The sequence below is a fragment of the Varroa jacobsoni genome, unplaced genomic scaffold (assembly GCF_002532875.2).
Source record: "Varroa jacobsoni isolate VJ856 unplaced genomic scaffold, vjacob_1.0 scaffold_593, whole genome shotgun sequence".
NCBI classification, from domain to species: Eukaryota; Metazoa; Arthropoda; class Arachnida; order Mesostigmata; family Varroidae; genus Varroa; species Varroa jacobsoni.
In genome coordinates this window covers 285090-304040 of record NW_019213495.1, presented here as the reverse complement: position 1 = coordinate 304040, position 18951 = coordinate 285090, and the positions used below count along the sequence as shown (strand labels likewise).

General features: G+C 40.5%; 3 protein-coding genes across 5 annotated transcripts; 2 read left to right on the top strand and 1 right to left on the bottom strand.

The window, feature by feature from the left end:
• The first annotated feature begins 578 nt into the window (after positions 1 to 578).
• On the top strand, positions 579 to 5280 carry LOC111261750 (uncharacterized). Its single transcript, XM_022835473.2, has 4 exons — positions 579 to 1862; positions 2935 to 3051; positions 3351 to 3510; positions 4917 to 5280. The coding sequence occupies exons 1-4, from the start codon at positions 1572 to 1574 to the stop codon at positions 5063 to 5065; spliced, it is 717 nt and encodes a 238-aa protein (XP_022691208.2). The 5' UTR covers positions 579 to 1571; the 3' UTR covers positions 5066 to 5280.
• Positions 3552 to 18580, bottom strand: LOC111261749 (protein patched). 3 transcript variants are annotated; one of them, XR_015311658.1, is made up of 3 exons: positions 18189 to 18580; positions 11341 to 16519; positions 3552 to 4204 (listed from the first exon to the last, which is right to left on the bottom strand). XR_015311658.1 is itself a non-coding variant. In XM_086968834.1 (2 exons), exon 2 carries the CDS (start codon positions 16471 to 16473, stop codon positions 12679 to 12681), a length of 3795 nt encoding a protein of 1264 aa, XP_086824960.1. In that variant the 5' UTR covers positions 16474 to 16519; positions 18189 to 18580; the 3' UTR covers positions 11113 to 12678. The 3 variants fall into 3 exon arrangements, 1 of the variants encoding a protein (XP_086824960.1); XR_015311657.1 differs by lacking the exon at positions 3552 to 4204 and adding an exon at positions 10135 to 10221; XM_086968834.1 differs by lacking the exon at positions 3552 to 4204 and having other exon boundaries at positions 11113 to 16519.
• Positions 7924 to 10289, top strand: LOC111261746 (uncharacterized). The gene is made up of 3 exons (XM_022835468.2): positions 7924 to 8255; positions 8803 to 8962; positions 10090 to 10289. Exons 1-3 carry the CDS (start codon positions 8094 to 8096, stop codon positions 10287 to 10289), a joined length of 522 nt encoding a protein of 173 aa, XP_022691203.2. The 5' UTR covers positions 7924 to 8093.
• Positions 18581 to 18951: the final 371 nt, after the last annotated feature.

The following is an 18951-nucleotide window of genomic DNA, read 5'->3' as shown; positions in this document are numbered from 1 at the left end:
TTTGCTGCCCTATTTAAGCCGACTTCACATCTCGTCTTGCTATAGCTGCTTTCATTTATCGAATTAATTTTAGACAAATGAAAACATCGTGCACTGCATCGAATCTTGCAGGAACTAGAAGCTGTTCACGAACAACGCAAGAGAGCTCCGTTGTACTTGTCAGCCATCTTTTGTCAATCCTTTCGTCGATTGCGTTTGTTTCTTGGCTCCACCTATAAACTTCATTGTTCCATATATAATCTGTTTTAGTTGCAATAGTAAGATATTTTTTTGATGATCCTTTTCTCCGAATCTTGCTCGCAGGTAAATGCTGTATGCATCATAATGAAAATTATGTTCCTCTCTTTTGCGCAACCCATTTGACACACCGAAAAATATATACATATTCTTTTACATGCCGCTTCGATGATTTAGTGAAGATAAATATTAAATAAGATAAATGCATGCACAGTATTCCATGGCCTCTACTGTACTATGACTAACATGTTCCCATGGAACCGCTGAAAGGCTTCCACATTTACAAACAAAGCAATAATCATTTATTTCTTAGCACTGTTTGTAACGAGATCGCTAATAAATAACAGTTACCAATCTACAATTTTTCCTCACGCTCTCCCGTACACTGCCGGATTCGTTAAGCAGTAATACTAGTCGATATGTTCATCGTATTTTTTCTCTCGCCCTTCTTCTGTCGCCGCCTTCTTCAAAGCCTCACTTTCAGAACTTCGTGCGCGGTACGAACCAATGGTAATCGCCCTGACCGGCGTCGGCCGCGAGTGCCAAGTACAAACAGGCCGACTTCACCATTTCGAACAACATCCCAGAGCAACCCGGCTTAAAGAAGAAAGGCGAACGTACTCACACCAGTGGCAGTGGACTGCTGGCGTAGAGCAATGGTAGTCACTCTCACGTAAAGCGAAACGGCCTAGTATCTAGATACGTGCCAGTAAAACGGCAGCGACTGGGTCACAACACGAGTCAGTGGATGCAGAACAGGCAGTGCCGACTGGGGCAGAGGAGATGTAAAATAAGGTTCCATGTATTAGCTGGTATTCATGGTAGTGTCGTTTGCGATTAGCCGCTGTCATCCTGATCATTCAGCTACTGCCGTTATTAATAACAAATGTGTGCATAGCTGAGGTGACAACCACAGCATTAGACATGATAACGAAAAAGCTATAACAACGCACCGTTCTTCACTTGCTTGCCAGTTAAACTTCACAGTTTGCCTAATGAATCAGAAAATGTGTTTTTTAATACCGAATGTGTTCGATGTGTTTTCCTAGAGTTGAACTCTCGTGTTTCGTGTTTTAATTCCCACATTTATGCCAGCATCTAAACTGCGAACGAATCTGAGGCGGTGCCATCTGCGAGCTGTGCGCGCAATGTGCTCTTAACACATTGTTACACTTGTACCGAACGCGCACCGTAATACATGAGCACTGTAGAATATTGGCAAGATAAACTTGAGAAGAGAACTTCGGCTGAGAACGCATCGGGCGCGGCTTGAAACATTGTTGTATATTCTGTGCGGGCCGAGCAGTACTTTGAAGTAAAAGGCGATTGTAAAAATGTATCGCGGATTTTCTCGGCATGGCAGCCCGTTATGGTTGAAGTTCTCGTCTCTGTTAGTGATTTTATGTTCGATAAACTGGTTTGCATGCATCCCGTATTGCCAAACTCTGGAAATCTCTGATGGACTACAAACCGCAAGTTTGACCTCAACAGCGCGAGAAGCGTCTGGACGAGAGAATTCACTAGCACAGGATTTCAAAGACTTCATCGGAGTCTTGTCGGCTCTCCGAGAACAATTCTGGGAGGCTATCTTCTCACCCACGGTGCTTGCAAAAGCGATGCCGAATGTATGTATATTTTTCCAGTGTTTTTTCAGATTTTCTGGTGGTGCATCAATTGCAAAATGGTTAATGATATTTTATGAAAATATAACTACTAAGTCACAGGTCGGATGATCGTTTCTTCTACATGGCTAATACGGTTGTAGAGAATTTTCTTTTTTTTTTTTCGTTCCTGGACGCTAGGGCTGCTGCTACGTAACTAGGTTTGACTATTTTGATTGGCCATTGAATTGAAAATGGAACTTTTGTTTGCTTGCTCGAAAGAGGGTTCGTACCGTTGTAAAAAAAGTCGCTGAATTTCCAGAAAAGAAGAATATGCTCCCTGCCATCGAGGAACAGCCTGACGCGCCATCCATGTCAAGGAATAATATGCGCCAGTTGATTCTTTTCACCTCTCCGATGGGTCGTTCACCCATTTCGATAACACGTCTCTGTCTACGTTATTTCGTTTCATGGAAAAGTCCCGTTAAGCCGAAACATTTTCTGATATATATTAGCTGTTTTATGTATATATAACAAAGATTCTAAACCGATGGAAATGTCTGTATACGAAACATTTCGTACATATTAAAACAAGAAAGAATTTAAAAACAGAAGATTCTTATAAATATTGTATCTCATCGCCAACGTCTAGAAAATTCCTACAAATGGGGGTTCATACTCTTCAGCTTAACATGTTTCCACTCTATTTTCAACTAAATCATATTGTTGGTGAAGCAGTGGATCTTATCTATACAAAATGTACGTAACACGGAATGCTTCGATTTGTAAATTTGATCAAGCAATTCGTATGTGAACGATTGTCAGAAGTAACTAAGTAGATCAGATGTGCTAGGTAAAACTTTTAATGCATTAAACAAATCCCGTATATCAGCTATCAGGAAAATATTTAAGCTAGTTTTTGCGTTTGGAAAATTCAAATTGATTGCGTAGATGCTAGCTATGTCGTTCTTTTCCTTCTTTTCCTGTAGGCGTATTGAATAATTTGTTTGGTCAGTAATTCGAAATCGAGTAATTTCTTGAGTCCCTAAAGATCGTTTTGTCGTGATTCTTTCGAACATGTGCTATTGCAACACAGATGGTGAGCTTCCTACCAAACCTAGTGGGTGGTGTTTTAACGAATATCCTGGAATTGGTTATCGACTACGGGCTGCGACTACTCAAGTGGATGGAACCATCCACTGAAACAATCGAAGTAAGTGCCGAAATGTTGTCGACCTTATACGATTTGCTTTTCTTAGCACGATTGTCATTTAATGTGCTCTTTTTCTCAAAACAAATATTAAATCAATAAGCAATTTACAAGTATTTGTGATAAGGAAGCGTTTGACTCGCATTAATCAGGTCTGAAAGGCGTGTGCGTATAATAGAATTCGGCTTGCTTCACATATCGAAAAATAGTAAGTAATGATTTTTTAGAATAGGACTAAGAACTCCAAAAATGTGCAAGATAATCACACAATATTGCGATATTATCAATATTTAACCATACAGATGACCGGACGTTATTTAAGCGAAAGTGTTCTCGGTAACCTATTTCAATGGGACGTCCTGGGTAGCGGTCTCCGTTTAATGCGCGTTCGAAGAAGCTGCCGCCCGAAGGCTGCTTGTGAATGCGGTGCTTACGTATTAAACCAAAATTATCGAGTTGCACGTAAGTTAGACAACACTTATATGTAAAAAAAAAGATCTTCATTGAGGCGTTCACAAACAAAGAAAAAGCTCTCTTTATTTTATCACAGAACTAAATCAAACACCATGCGAAAAATTCAGTCGACAAAGCCGTCTTGTCGACATATTATTAATTTAAATTTGTCATTTATTATGATTTTACGACAAGCTTATAGGATATTCACATAAGCTAGCTTTTTTTAAATTAAAAAAATTCCTAATTCTAAAACCGTTTTCCTCGGTGCATTCACAAAATTATGTAAATAATTACGACGTATTTAACACATTAATATGTTGTTCTACAGTGTGAATGCATGCTGTTGCATTAAACGTTTTTAGCGTTGAAAGAAACCATTCAAACACGCCCCAAAAAGCAGGGGCAGCTAAATAAGAAATTAACTTCGTATTTTGAGAACGCCTTCGACAGTCTGTATGGATATATTATCACCGAGCCTTCGGTCAAAACACGAGTCCATCTGAGCTCTGACTGCTACTAGTGAAGGCACGAATGGGAGTGTTCTAGCTATAAGATAGTCAGGTGATCCACTGGCCTACTTACTGAAAGATCCGCCTTCTGTATAGCTGAAGTATTGTAGGAGACGTCGATGTGGGAAGAGACAGCGATACGAGGCTAAGTCAACTGGCCGTAGCACCTCTCACATCTTGAGCTGGTCGCCCTGTAACATAATCGTTGCGCACGTCAGGCACGACGTTTATAAAAAACATCAGAATCTCTATAGCTGACTGCTTTCTGAGCAACAAAGGGAATCTAGCAGAATTTAGAATGTATAAGAAGCAAATATCTGCCCCTTTGACAAGGTCGGATTGTAGCCAGCACCAATTTAGATGGCGCCGAGAGGGGCATCATCGAAGCAAAACATTTTCGCCATTTTGGCTGCCAGGATTAAGATACCGTTGATTATTTGGTGCCCTTAAGTTCTGAGTTTTAGCATGCGGCGCTCTTGAATCCCCAGATATCAATAGAAAAGTTAGCTGTTAAGAAATGCATCGACAGAGGGACCGCTACTTTCTTCGCTAGTGCGACTGAAATTAGAGATGAGTCTAACCGCAGCGCATATATTGTCAGAAGTGGCGTTGAAAAAGTAACATTGTGAAAATATAATACCCAGCAAAATATCGCTGGATTTTAGGGCGAAAAAGTGTTGGTAGGGTATTAAAGAATAGCAAAATTTGTTGTATTTCAAACTAGTCCTATAGAATACAGAAAGAATAACTTAAAAATAGAGTTATTATTAGCTCACAGTTACTGCTTGCTAGTTACTAATTAATAAGTTGTCATAACTCATAGCTGTCCTTAGTCACAATAATTATCGTTACTGGAGATCGCAAATGTATTAGTTGCATTTTTGTTTTCGCTTCTCAACACAGGCTTTCTAAATGCCATGCGTTCGCATTTAGCCAATGTATCCTTTCACTGGCCAGCTATGATGAACGGATTACGAGGAGAGCCTTGCGAAAAAATATACTCCAGCTGCCAGGAGAACTTCATTGGTGCTCAACATCCATTGTCGGTATAGCGAAGATAACAAGTTGAACTGGACCAAACAGGGCAACAGCAGTGCCAATTGCTATATAAACGACATCAGTATACAACACGAAGCGATAATACTACTGTATCCGGCTAGCACCTCAGCATTTGGCGCCGCAAACGGCTCGAGCAGAAGAAGCTAGCTTCTCGCACGTATACTTAATATAATAAATAACCTTGAAAATGCTTGTTCATTTTATTAAACTGTGGCAGTGTTGCGATTTTTTAAATAATAGTTTACAAAATCTCCTTATAGTAAAAAAGAAAGCACTGAAAAAGGTAAATAAAATATGGGGACGATGCGAAAGAATCGATCGGGAATCCATAATGATTAAAGATATAACTACTAAAATAGTTATTTTATTTATTTGATTTTGCTAATGAACTATATTGGAGATGAGACTAAGTCAGCGGAGCTTCTAGATGTTCATTCGTTGTAAGAAATTGGCAATAGAAAACGCTTCTTCCACTATCTCTTGCGCTCTAGTAACGCAAGTCCAGTGTTTATAATTTGCTTACAAATAGTAACTGTATAGGATCGCTACGCAGAGCCCATAGAGAAGGCGTTCACCGATTAATACTGATTTTAGGCGGTGAATTTTCGATATTGATTATCCGCAATTCCGTTCCGTGTGAAGGACCTACAATTGCCGTACATCAGCTCAGCGTGGGATTGACATTGGCTAGACTAGTAAATAGGGTCACAGTTAATAACTAATACTACACTCTCCAATTTTGCTTACTCAAGTAGAAAAGCACCTCAGCGTACAGATCGAACTAAGTACGTGGTTTTGTATATATGGCTAAGATAATATATCTATCTGTAAACACGTAAGGAAAAGTATGACATGCGGCTAAGTAGCCTTATTATCATGGTACTGTTTCAAGCGACGTTAAACACGGTATTTAGACACGTTTGTGCTATCAGTCATACCTATTTTCACATAGTTCGTCTAAATATATTCCATGTAACCTTTTTAAATACATGGTCCTCGACTGTTTTGTGGTAGGGGTATAGTTAACTAATCCTAGCGATAATGACAACCGCACTTCGAAGACGAAGGCGACAGCAACCACCGATTAAGAAGCAAAGTAACAGCATTTCCTGATTCTTTTGTCTAAGATGGCTATCGAGCAGCTGTTCAGAGATATGCAGGCGACCTCAGTCAATGGTGGAGTCAGTCAGATGGAAGCATGACAAAACTGATTGGCCAGGCTAATTAACCCAACGAGCCAAACTTTCATGATCAACTTGTATATACATATATATTATGTGAAAGGCGTAGATAATAAAAGTTATATAAAATCCAAAATGATATGCTAAAAATATTTTTTTATTCAGCTATAACTATACATATAATTTTAAACGTATATATAGTATCTCTGGTTTCACACTTACTTTCCAACATTGAAAATTCACTACTTTGATTTTTAAATAATCATACGATTCCAAGTATATTAAAATTATGCATACAAATTAAAAGAATTTGCCTGGTAAAGCAATCTTTGGTTCTGTGAAGCATTTCCAAATTGCAATATGCGACTTGTGAGCAGGTGGCATGAACAAAAGAACTGATAAATTTCTTGAGTCTGCGAACCCCGCTTCAACTTTTGAAATGGGTTGTGCGAAAGCAAGCCTCTTAAATTTCCCAGTACTAGGCCTAACCGTAGCAGTTTCAGGGCCTCCCTTTCTTTGTTTGAACCAGCGCAACTTATTCTGGTTACTGAGTAACATTATTATCAACCCCCTTGTTCACCAACAAATTTAAGTAGGTATAGATTTGGCGAAAGTAACCCTCAGTTAGAATCAAAGATTAAATGTCTATTGCTCGACAATGCGATGTAAATCTCATACCGCTAAGCAGAAACCAAAGAGGCAAAAACCCTATAGCTCCAATGGTGTCCTTAGTGTTGCACGGGCGACTCTCCGGCTGAGTTAAAAAAGGTTCGGATGAAACCCTAACTCCGGTCGTATCCAGGGGCTCAAGAGTCGCAGGGCGGTGATTAATCATCTTCAAACAATGCAATTCTTCTTCTTCGTCTGATTGTGAGCGCTCAATGTAGATTTGACCCAAATTGTACGCTGGTAGAACACCTCAGTCCTTCTCGTCTCTTACTACGAATTCAAGCATCTGAACAAGGCTCTGTAAGAATGGGCGCGGGGTGTGGTAAACTCCACTTGCCAAGTGACTAGCATCGCTGAAACAAGCCAATTCATTTTTGACCCAGGCTTGGAAGTTGGGGAGGCGCTTCGACTTGTGTTTCAATTTAAGTTACGATAGCAGTTGTCCGTTGAGCGCTGGCCAAGCACTCTGCATTTAGCTAGCGTCTATGCAAAAGGTTCTATTGACCATGAAGTTTTATTACTGTTTAGTTGTGTTGATATCGCTCAATCTTGTAACGGTGGTACCGACGTCCAAAGCGGACCCTACGACTTCGGAAGTTTACGAATCGATGCTACAACGGACAACTGAAACATTTGATATGATGAAAGTGCTAGTGACGTACATAGGAAAAATCGTGATGCATCCGCTGGTCGTTTCCAGAGCTATGCCGACTGTAAGTTGCATAATCGAATCATTATGTTTAAATGAATATAGTGACTACTTATACCTTAAGTGGGTCCTTTTAGGATAAATTATACTTCCGAGTGAGGATACATCAAAAGTGTGAACTATATTATAATATACTGTAATAAAAAGCTATGAAGAACCACAGGAATTAGCGGACTTAATGACTCGTATTTTGAAGTCAACAATTTTGTGCCCATATTTTTAGCAATCATAACTTTCTTTTATAACGCCCCGTTATATTTAATGTTTTTGATTGATTTAACGAGGTCCTAGTATGCGAGAGGGCCTGCTGGGCGAAATAAGTGTCACTTATTTGGCAAACAATCTCGTTTGAAGAAAAAATTTTCATGTTTATTTTACGTAGATAGATTCTTTGTTGTTTTCGTTTGAGTGCACTGTAATCAGAATTACGGCGGTAAATATGTTTTTAACAGTGGGATTTTTATGCAAAATTTAGATCAATTTATACCGAAGCGTTTTGGTTTACAGCTGAAGGATTACCTTCCAAATCTTGTCGGCACCGTGTTAGCTAGCGTTATTGAAACCCTCATCGAGTTCGGGAACCACTTAGTAAAATGGATTGGACCATTTATGAGCAGTGTCGAGGTGAGGATGCTGACAGATTCTTTTCTTTAAGAACAGATAATCATATAATCATTACTTCGGAGCAATTAAACATTTGCCGCAGTTAATAAAAGAACAATTGAGCGGAAGTTGTCACAAAGAGTGCTTTTGTGTCTTTAACTAAGATATGTTTGACCTCTTTGGTACAATACCGCGCTTACCTAGCTAAGAATCTACATAGATACCGAATATTTTGAATCATAAAGTTTTGGCGGGTTTTCGCATCTGCTAATGTTAATAACTTCAGTACATATCAACTAGATATAGTTTTTTTTTTTTTATAGCTGTGTGCATATGGCATAGGTGTTCAAATATACATTAACAAAACGTCGGTCCTAAATAAATATTTCAATCGTAGCGGTTAACGCGTCCCTGGCTGTTTTATGCCTCACCAGCAACACAGCACAGCATTGTCAAAGCTTTAATATGATGTATTTAAGTAAATCTGTATAAGTGGTTTCAAATTTTTGCACTCAAGTTATCGTTAAAAGCGATAAATTTCAAGTACTTAACTTTATGTCGGATTCAGATAAGCGAGAGGTCATTGAGCAATAGCTTTATCGGGCGTTTCCTCCACTGGGACATACTTGACACTGTTCTTCGGTTCACGCGCATTCCGAGAAACTGCCAAGCAAAAGCGGCTTGCGAGGCTGGCGCCTATGTTCTTCATCGTAACAAGCGAGTGGCTGGTATGTTAGCACAGTCTCGTACACGTTAATAGGGGTGCCATGGCGCCCCCGACGTACTTTCTTTTTGTCACCGCAAGTAATGAAACCGAATAATTGTTTAAGTGTAATTATATTATTTTAGGTAGAAAGCTAGACTACTATTATACGGACTCTAGTTGTTCTATAGAGCCGTTGATATGTAGCGCTATCTGTTGTTTGTAATATTTATATAGGATAAAGCTAAAGAACACAACAAAATGATTGATGAGGAAGAAGAGCTGCTTACTAATCTTTCGAGTGGACCGATTAACGCCATCCATGATATCTAAATGTACATTTTTTGCCTATTATAAATTATTTGTGTGCTTAACTTACTCTTATACAAAACTTCAGCAAGTGCAAACCTTCGGAACCTTGTTCTTCTTAATCTAATCAGAAAGCCAGCTGCAGTTACCCTAGATTAGTGCTACTTGTGCAATAAAACAGGCTTGCGCATGATATGTAGGGGCGCATAACTACGAAGATGAATTCGCCAACAAACTGGTTCGACCTTGCTATCAATAGCTTTTTGTTCCTTATATAAATTAGAAAAGTGTTCTGCTAAAGTAATCATCTCCTGCTATTCGTTAACTGTCAATACACGAATTTTTTGGGATCCCTAAGAAAAAGTTCCCTAATTTGTTTCTTCAAGCAGCAAAACTTCTCTGGGATTGAGAGCGTTCCCAATCAAAAAATTGCCAAGCTCATTTATGTATAGGTTCAGATCAGTTTGTAACGTTCGTTGCATTACATGTGTGATAAAATCAAAACGAAATCAATTTATCTTCGAATAACACAGTTTTTTTTATATAAATATATAAACGCCCCGTATCTATCGAGCATACATGCTATTTCTATTTTTTTTTGCAACAAAACAGGGTTATTTCTTTTTAAGTATCTAAAAATTGTATTACATAAAACTTCAAAAATAGTGCTAAGTTTTATCTTCTTTAGTTAACTCAATAACTTTTGCGCATGCTTTCGCCTCGTACCAAGAGACACGCTCCTTATGCCCTCTATATGATTTTTATCTCAATTTTTCGTGCTGTTTACTATGAACAATTAAATGAGCCAAATGTCCTATCTGTCTGTCTAATCAATGCTTGTAGGGTTTCTGAAGGCGATTCGAGCCCACTTCAGTAAGACATCGAAACACTGGCCTGCTGCGATGCAAGGATTGCGTGGTGAGGTATGCGCTGATTTATACCAGGAGTGTGCACGGAACTTCATCATGGCTACACCTACAGCCGGAATGCAAAAACCGCAAGGCATAAAAAATCATACCGTGAAGAACGACGCTAAAAGATAGGATGACATCAGGAGCAACAGCAGCAGTAATAGCACGATCTAAAGGAACGCTTAGGTTTTCCCAAAGGCAATTTCCATATCAAAGCCAAGGTCACGCATTGAACTTGCTCTAGTTACGTGCTAACAAACCCCACAAACGAATAGTTTGCAAGTGTTATTTAAAAAATAATGTGTAAGAATCAGACACATATGACCACACCATCTGAAAGTAGGTCAGGGTACTTCTCCACGAAGATTTTGTGACTCTTGTGTCCCATTTTTATTCTTCCAGTTATGGGTTTGTGTGAAATTGTTCATTTGATTTTCATCGAATTCCACTTCGGTGCGAGCCTTTTGGGGCATCGAACATCATGTTTTCGGCGCACAGACTTGGTGTAAAGAGCAGCTACGGCGGTATAGCAATAAAAGAATCTAGTCAAATGCATTTTTTTGAGAACTGCCACGTTATTTGTGACAGCCGAAATGCCGTCGACTTGAAGAATGGATGTATGTAATGGTAAATTTGGTCATATTGTAAACTAGGAAAGCAACATCATCGCAGATTAGGTCTATTCTATTTACTCAGTGGGTTTAAGTTATTGCTAAACAATAAGCGTCGCTAAACAAATCATAAGTAAGTTTCGGTATACATAACATAACAAACTGGCCTAATAGTTAACGACGATAATAAAGGTAACAAAGGTTCTTTGACTGTTTATCATCTAGAGCCGTAAAACGTGCCGCAGCATGTTGTTACAGCATACTTAAAGATATAAGTTTTATACTGTTAATAGCTTTCTATGAATCATTTGCTAAAAATTGTTGCTAAATTAATACAACGAGTGTTATCTTTAGTTGAAATATTTTTTATTCAAGGTAAAAAAAATACCCAGTTACTGTATTAACTATGTACAAGCGTATTTGTTTACAGTTTTCACAAAATATGATACAACAAATATGTCGTGAACATAACAGGCGTGATAAACGCTTGGAAAATGTGAAGCTGTCTAGCATTCTTGTTGGTGTCAAATAATGACAAAAAAAAAAAAAAAGGATTCGATTTTGTAACTTACCAATTGAAGATAGAACGTTGCTCAGTACTTTGCGTTCGGGAGCTGAGATCGTCATGCTATTTGTATTGCGAAGCTGATTTAACGGAACCAGCAAAAGGTATCAAAATACGGATAGTAGTTTGATTCATGTATGATAGATGGCTAGTCAAGCTTGCTGCTTCAGTCCATGGCGTTTATTAAGCTCGCTCACTAAAGATAGCTTGTATTTCAGTTTGAAAATGTTTTTCTACTGTACGCTTGTCGATTTTGTGAATACACAAATCAAATATTCGTACGCCTGCCTAACTTAAGAAGGATATGTTGAAAATCATTACTATGGCAGATCCGCTAGCAGACGAAATTAACACTTATTATTACAATATAATGTCGCGTATTATTTAATATAAATCAAAGTTATTAATAATATTGATAAGTGATTCTGAATCCATGCCACAGATTAGCAATGTGAAATACGTTTCGCCAGCCTTTTGCATACGCACGCTTAGTTCGGATGAACCAATGTAAATACTCTAACAATAATAATAATAATAAATTATAAATAAATAAATAAATATATATAATAAATATTGCCTATGATCTGTTAATAAACGTGTCGCACTGTCACAGTAATGTACATTCGCTGACCAGCTAATCAGTCGCCTTCAATCTACAGTAGATGTTCACAATTGAGTAAATGAATCGTGGCACTCTTTATACATGTATACAATTCTATATTCGCATACAATGTTTGGCAGAAGATGAAGCTCATATCAACTGATTAGTGAGGTTCCATCAAACGCTGATCCCTGCTCACTAACGCCTGAATTCTCATTGGTGACGTTCTCGGTTTGTTAAACGAAATTTTTAACGAATGTCACAAAGCAAGATTTTTGCAACGAGGTAGACCGCTTCCTGGGAACGCCGAAGTGCCGACGAACCACAGGTCCGAAATACACCGCTTCTGAACTTTACTATACTGAACTTTGACTACAGTTCTCAATCTCTGTCTAAACAAGATTACAAGTCGTGGCCGCCTTTCCAACGAAATCTGCATATCCGTTTAACGTAAAACGCAACGTTGCCGCTTAACTAATTCATTACCAAAAATTTCAGAGGTTCATGTTCGTTATACGAGTTGCATACATTCGAAGCAGACAGTTCCCCTGGCCGCATGCAGCTCAATAACCAGTCCATTTATACGCTAACGACGACAATAAAAGAACTTCGTACGTCGTGTGAATCTATAAATTATTCCAAGATAGTTATTGACCTATTCATACTAATCAGTATTAACACCGGCAGTGAATGATAAGTGACACCTCGCTCCGATATTAAGTATTTGCCTAGAGTTCAGTTGTGCTATTGCATCGCAGGGAGTTTGAGTTTCATTTTTGCCCTCGTTTTCACTTTTGTAGTGTCGCCTTTATTAAGTGGTACTCTGAACGCCCCTGAGGTGCTTTGGGTCTCCCCATCCGTCGATTCCGACGAACTCGTAGTTACTTGTCCTAGTAATGAGCTCCTAACAATAGTTGTTTCAACAGTGATTTCTGGCAAAATAACAACTCCTGTTGGCGTCAGCGCCGAGCCTGGAGATGTCGTCCTGCACGAGGTTCTTTCTTCGGATATCGTCGATAATGAGTGTCGAGGGTATGGAAGTTGACATACTTCTGAGGACCCCCTGTCCGGATGAATCTGATAATTACTACCGAGGATTGAATGATGTTGAAAGGAATGCGTTGCCGGAGAGGAAGCTCGGAGCTCGAGCTCTGGCGATGATTGCATACTGGGAGTATCGATTTGGTTCGGGTTGTTGTGCGGGACCAATTCGCATGAAGGGCCAATCACGCTCAGGAGAACGGGCAGCACGACAAAACTGTTATACGCATAGATAGCGACTATAGCGGACAGCAGGCACGAAAAGTATGTAGAGACAAAATCGAATTCAGAAAACGCCAGCAGTATCACGCTGATAAGCTTGTTTATCGTTGAACATGTTAAAGGAGTAATCATGTATTCTAGTGCCATGGTTGTTCGGTGTTTTTTCGTAGAGCCGAGCGCTGTTAGGAACCCGACGCACAGGCAAAGCATTGACTCCATTCCTAGACCGGTACTAACGACGGCTAGCACTGCAGGAACTGCGTTCAATGCTATACCCAGGGCATGCATTGCACCAAACACTTGAACAAGACTAACACCCAGCAAGAGGACGATAAGAAGTGTCGTCCAGACATTAAGTAATACCGTCACCAAGACGACGGAGATCGCCACAAAGATAAACGCAACTGCGGACGCTAAATAGAAGCGCAAATGTAGATACTGCTCCCAGTAAATAAACGGCAGGCCCGAGGGGAAATTGGGCAAGCCTCGTTCCTGAAACTTATCAGAGATCGATCGAACTCTTGCGACTGCAGCCGTAATCGTCGAAGTTGAACAGAGATCGTGTAAGTAAAATGGCATCTGAGCGAATTCAATAGCAGACGACTTGGCAATTGTGAGATCCTTGGTGTCTTTTGTGGTGGTTCTTGTGTCGCGCCAGTATCTCGGCTGAGGCACAAGTGAGCCACGGGATAATGTGTAGCCGAGCGCGTCATGGTTATACCATGCAGTGAGGTAGTTGTAGAACGGTTTGGGGTTAATAACCCCTTGAGAGTCGACAAGTCTATTACGAGGGAGAAGCTGTTTATCCACTGGTGTGTCAGCAAGGCCCGTTTGTACAAGCAGCTTATAAGCTAGGATGCCATCTTGTGATGCGTTAGCAGTCCAACCCTCTGCTGTTATGTGTCCACTTTTCCATTCCTTGTCAAATAACTCCTGCAGTTCGATAAGCCACTTTCTGAAATAGGTAAGCCAAAATCCCGGCAAATCACCATGTTCGTTTTTAACGATCTGCTTAACCTTCTTCAGCGCGTTATAATATTCGTACAGAAGACTTTGATTGGACGGGTAATCAAAGTCGGCTTGAGTGATTGCGAAAATGCGGTAGGTTCCAAAATATCGTTCGTGATAGCGAAGGTACTCGTATTCTTCAGTATGAGCGGGGATGACATCGGTAAGTTTGATACCATTCTCTATATAAAAAACTCCCCAGCATCCGAACATTAGCAGACCAACAAGCGATAAAATTAGCAGACTTCGCATTACGGGACGAAAGATCAAAAAGTTGTAGCCCTTTATAACGAATTGAGTCAGCGACCATCTACAGCATCTACTTTTCACAATACAAGGAGACTCCTCCCGCCTTACTTGTTCAATTTCGTGTCGCGGTATTTGGACGCTATCAAATCGAGAATGATCGCTCACTTGCGGCGTTTCATAAGCCGGAACTGCTGTACCTGCACTGCTTTCGGGTCTTGGTCGTCGGGCTGAATGAGCAGTCCGTTCGTGATGGACCGGCGATCTCTTCCTGTAGAGTTCAATACTACACGCCGCTGGAAAGAGAAAGAAAATTGAGGTCGCTGAACATGCATGAACGATGGCACCTTGCCACGAAAAATGCCGCAAAGCTGAGATCGGTATGACGGACGCAGCAGCGAAGGCCAGAATAACCGACGCATTCGAAATGACGATTACCATGCCCGTACGCTTCATACACTCGCCTATCTGCCGGTCAACGGGAACCGCGCCGCTGGTTATGATCCTATTCAGCGTGTGCACTAATAAAAACATACTGTTGCCCCCGAAGCTGAGCGCTAAAAATGGCAAAACCCGCGTCGTTGTCGCGTTGAAGGCCAATTGCAGCACACCACACAGGCCGAGTCCTGCCGAGATGCTGAACCCATGGAGAACAACACCGAAAAGACCGACATAGAGACGCCACCAACCTCCTGACTGTTTCACGAAAACCACTGCGGCGCACTCGTGCGCAAGAATGACGACACTTCCTGTGACTAAATGATAAACGTCTGGTATGGTAAATCTGTGTAGGGCATTTGTGAGGGCGTTGAATGTGAACGTAGTGAAACGGTATGTTTGAGCTTCGGGTAAGAGGTTTGACAGACGTTTCATTTCACTGTTAAACTGGTTTTGCCAAGCTTCGATGACTTTGCCCGCACTTTCAATGCTCCAGCCAATATCGTGCGAATAATGTGTGTCCCGATGAAATTCAAACATTTCCTTGTTATCCATGATCTGCACGATGGTTCGCAATGCCGCAGCACTGACCACTACTCCTGAGCGATCTCTTTGAATGCCACCAATGGTTAAGGCTTCCGGCCAGTGAATATACTTACTTGCGAAACCATAACAGCCTCCTGTTAGAGTCGCACCAATATCTGGTAGGCTACGAGATTTCTTATTCGGGGTGGTATCGGGACACAAATCATCATAAGGATTAAGGCACGGTTTTTCTTGGTATGCTGTGGTGATGCCTGCCCGGGACATAAAATTATCCATACGTTCAAATGGGAAGTCAGGAGCGTTCATGCTCTTTTTCATGATTTTTGATAGATTAACTGGGTTGAGGTTAAGCCAGCTAAGATTCTCGATTCCGAGAGTGTCCGAATTCATCGAGTACCATGGGTTCGTCAGTTTCGAGCCTTCCCAGAAGCAGCTAAGTGGAGTCACAATTTCGCAAGGCATTATATTTTCAAATAGTTTATCGACGAAACTCGGCCCAAAACTTGGTGCAGTGGGCTTTACGCAAATATCTGCGAGGCCCCATTTGTAATCGAAAAGCTCCACTTCAACCTGAAGAGCTTGCCGTAACAATTCGACGTGTGCGAGAAGCCCTTCGTGATGAAGCAGGTTCCCACCTGAACTTGCCGTCTGTATAATAACTTGTTCGTTTCCTGAGGCGGAAAATTCGAGTTGGTCTTGCAGCTGCTTCAGCTCTCGTTGAATACGCCCACCCTCCTCAGTCCAAACCTTGTCCAACTCATACTCGAGCCCAACGGATTTCAATCCGACGCTAAGAACTGTCAAGGTGAGCAGTCCAACAAAAAGAATTTTGCCAGGATGCTTTTGAATCGTACATCCTAGGCGAAAAAGGATATCTTGAAGGTGTTGCCTTACCCATAGCGATGCTAAGTTTCCTTCGGCTCTGCCATTTTGTATTTCTCTGTAGGCGGTACAAGCATCAGTCCAACTTGTTCGCGTAAGCAGGTCACGTTCGACTTTTTGTAACGAGGAAAACCCGTTCGAATCATGTTCAGGCATGTCGTTTCTATAGGTAAGAATCCGTCGCCTCCTTTGCTGGGTTCACCTGTATAAATGGACAAAGCAACAAAAAACAGTGAAGTACGAATCACTCAAAATCAAGTTTAGAGGATTATACTAAATCAAAAAGCATCGAATCTGACCTAGCTGTTCTAACTTTAATTTATAAAATTCTAAACGCTGCAGTAACCATTCTTCTTGCCAGACTTTAGGTTTAGTACGGGCTGCTTTTATCCATTGGAAAATAGGCCGACTGCTGTAAACGCAACAGTTACACTTCATTCATACTGTCATATTATAACTTTGCCTATCATCTTAGCAAGTCAATACCGACCCCATATATTTGCGTTGAGAACAATAACGTAACACTTATGATCCAAGACATTTCATATATTTCATTGGAATAGGAATGAAGATCTTTTTTAGACGGCTTACTTAAGCCAAAAAAAATTGCAACAATCTATAAATTTCATTTTAGCAAGTCTCAGGTGCGGTATTTTCCCTATAGCTTTAAAATCGCATTTTCAAATTTGTCCAAGGAACCTCAACTCGACCTGACTCCGAAGAGACGCCAGGCTAAAAGCAGGATTACTGGCCTGCCTTTTGCTCAAGCTTTTGTGAATCATACCTTTAACGTTATATTATAAAATTTGGTAAATATTTGAATTGAATAATAAAATAGATCTGTGTCAGTGTAGCTTGAACGCAAAATTTGCATCTTTGGAAACTAACAGTTATAATGTATATGCGCAATACTGTTTGCTATATCATGCGCCTATTATATCATCTATGTCACACTGCAAGAACAGCATTTATTCTGTTCTAATGGTATCAACAGGAATCGGATTGGTGACTTTTACTTTGGCGCTATTGCTATATCGACTTAAGCCGCTACACCGACAGATATTTTCTTTAACTTTTATAGAAACTGATGTTTCTGAATCGGGAGCTCGGCTGCATGCGGAAATCTCATCTATTGAAAGTAAACTACTGTAGCTGTTGCGTCCATCACTGTTCGGAAATGGCCTTTTTGCTTTCAGCTATATCTACGCGTGCTCAACCGTTACACGAACTATACTGTTTAAATAACAGTTATCTATCTTATAAAATAAGTATCATACTATATATGTTAAGCGATTTTCTATTTGGCTACGGAGAGAATCATGACGATTTGTAAATCTCATTAATAGGGTTAATACTAAATTTCGTCCTTTCTTGACCTGCTATGCTCAATATCAAGTGGGTCTAGAAATAATTAAGGCTACTGAAGCTTTGTCCTAACTACTCTGTGAAAAGCTAAATTACACTGCCTTTTCTATTTAATTCACCTCTATGTAATGATACTCATGTCATGAAGAGCCGCTGCACCGCTTGTCATATATATATATGTACACATATAGAAATTTGATTAATGAAATTTGGCGAATTTTTTAATTACACTCGACGTTCTATTTCAGGCAATAGAATCTAAAACGGGCAACTCGTAACGGCGTAAACAAGCTGATTTTGCACGCCTCTTAAAGCACTCAACGTAAAAAGTCTGATAAGAGATCGCCGGCTACAGTTAGGCGCTTAGTTACAATAAGAATTCAACTATCGTCTATTAATAGCAATCATCCAACATGACCCCTTCCCCTTACCACCCTCCCTCCCCCCTCCCCCCGCCGCCCAACAAAGTTTTTTCCTTCCCTATAATTCGAATAGCGTTTGTATACCGCGAGTCGTGAAGTTCGGAGGAGTGCGAACGGATTAGCATTCCAGTGAACGGCCGCTTAACCTAACGAAGTCACTGCCCTGCGTCAGAAACTTGCACCAGAAATTTGCACCAGAATCCTGCATTCCCCGTACATGCGCCGCGATGAAGTACACTACAGGCCGCACACAGAATAACATCTCCCGTCATCTTTGGTGCACAGATCTCGGTATCCGGGGTAGATCGGGCCGCCATAGCATCTTGGCTCGTACAAAGGCTGATACGTATACACCACGGGCCTCACAAGAAGACAACAGGAGTTTCAGAATCGAGAAGAACGATACATCAGCTGATGTCATAGGAATCGCGGGAAATTTAAACATGTACTACATTCACACTGTCGGCAGTCTTGGAGAAGAGGTCGGTTACTAGTAACAGAAACAAATTTAACGTTCTTATTCTAGTTAGAAATTCTGGCCCTATCTCCGAAGATGGCATCTACTGAAGTCCGAGATGTCTTGCATTAAAATCGTGATCATAAACTCCTAGAATAGAGCAGATACACAGCCCCGTATTATGGATGCGCAACTGTAATTATTTGCTTTTCCGCCGCAGAGCGATCCTGCTCGGGCCACCCAATGTTCTCCCGTAAACGAACCGACCGTGAGGAATTTATGCCAAAAATCGAACTCGTTCACTCGATTTTTACACATTTCATTTAGTCAAACATATGTTGATGTAGGACTATGTATGATCGCTTACATCAAAGCTCACAACAACACACT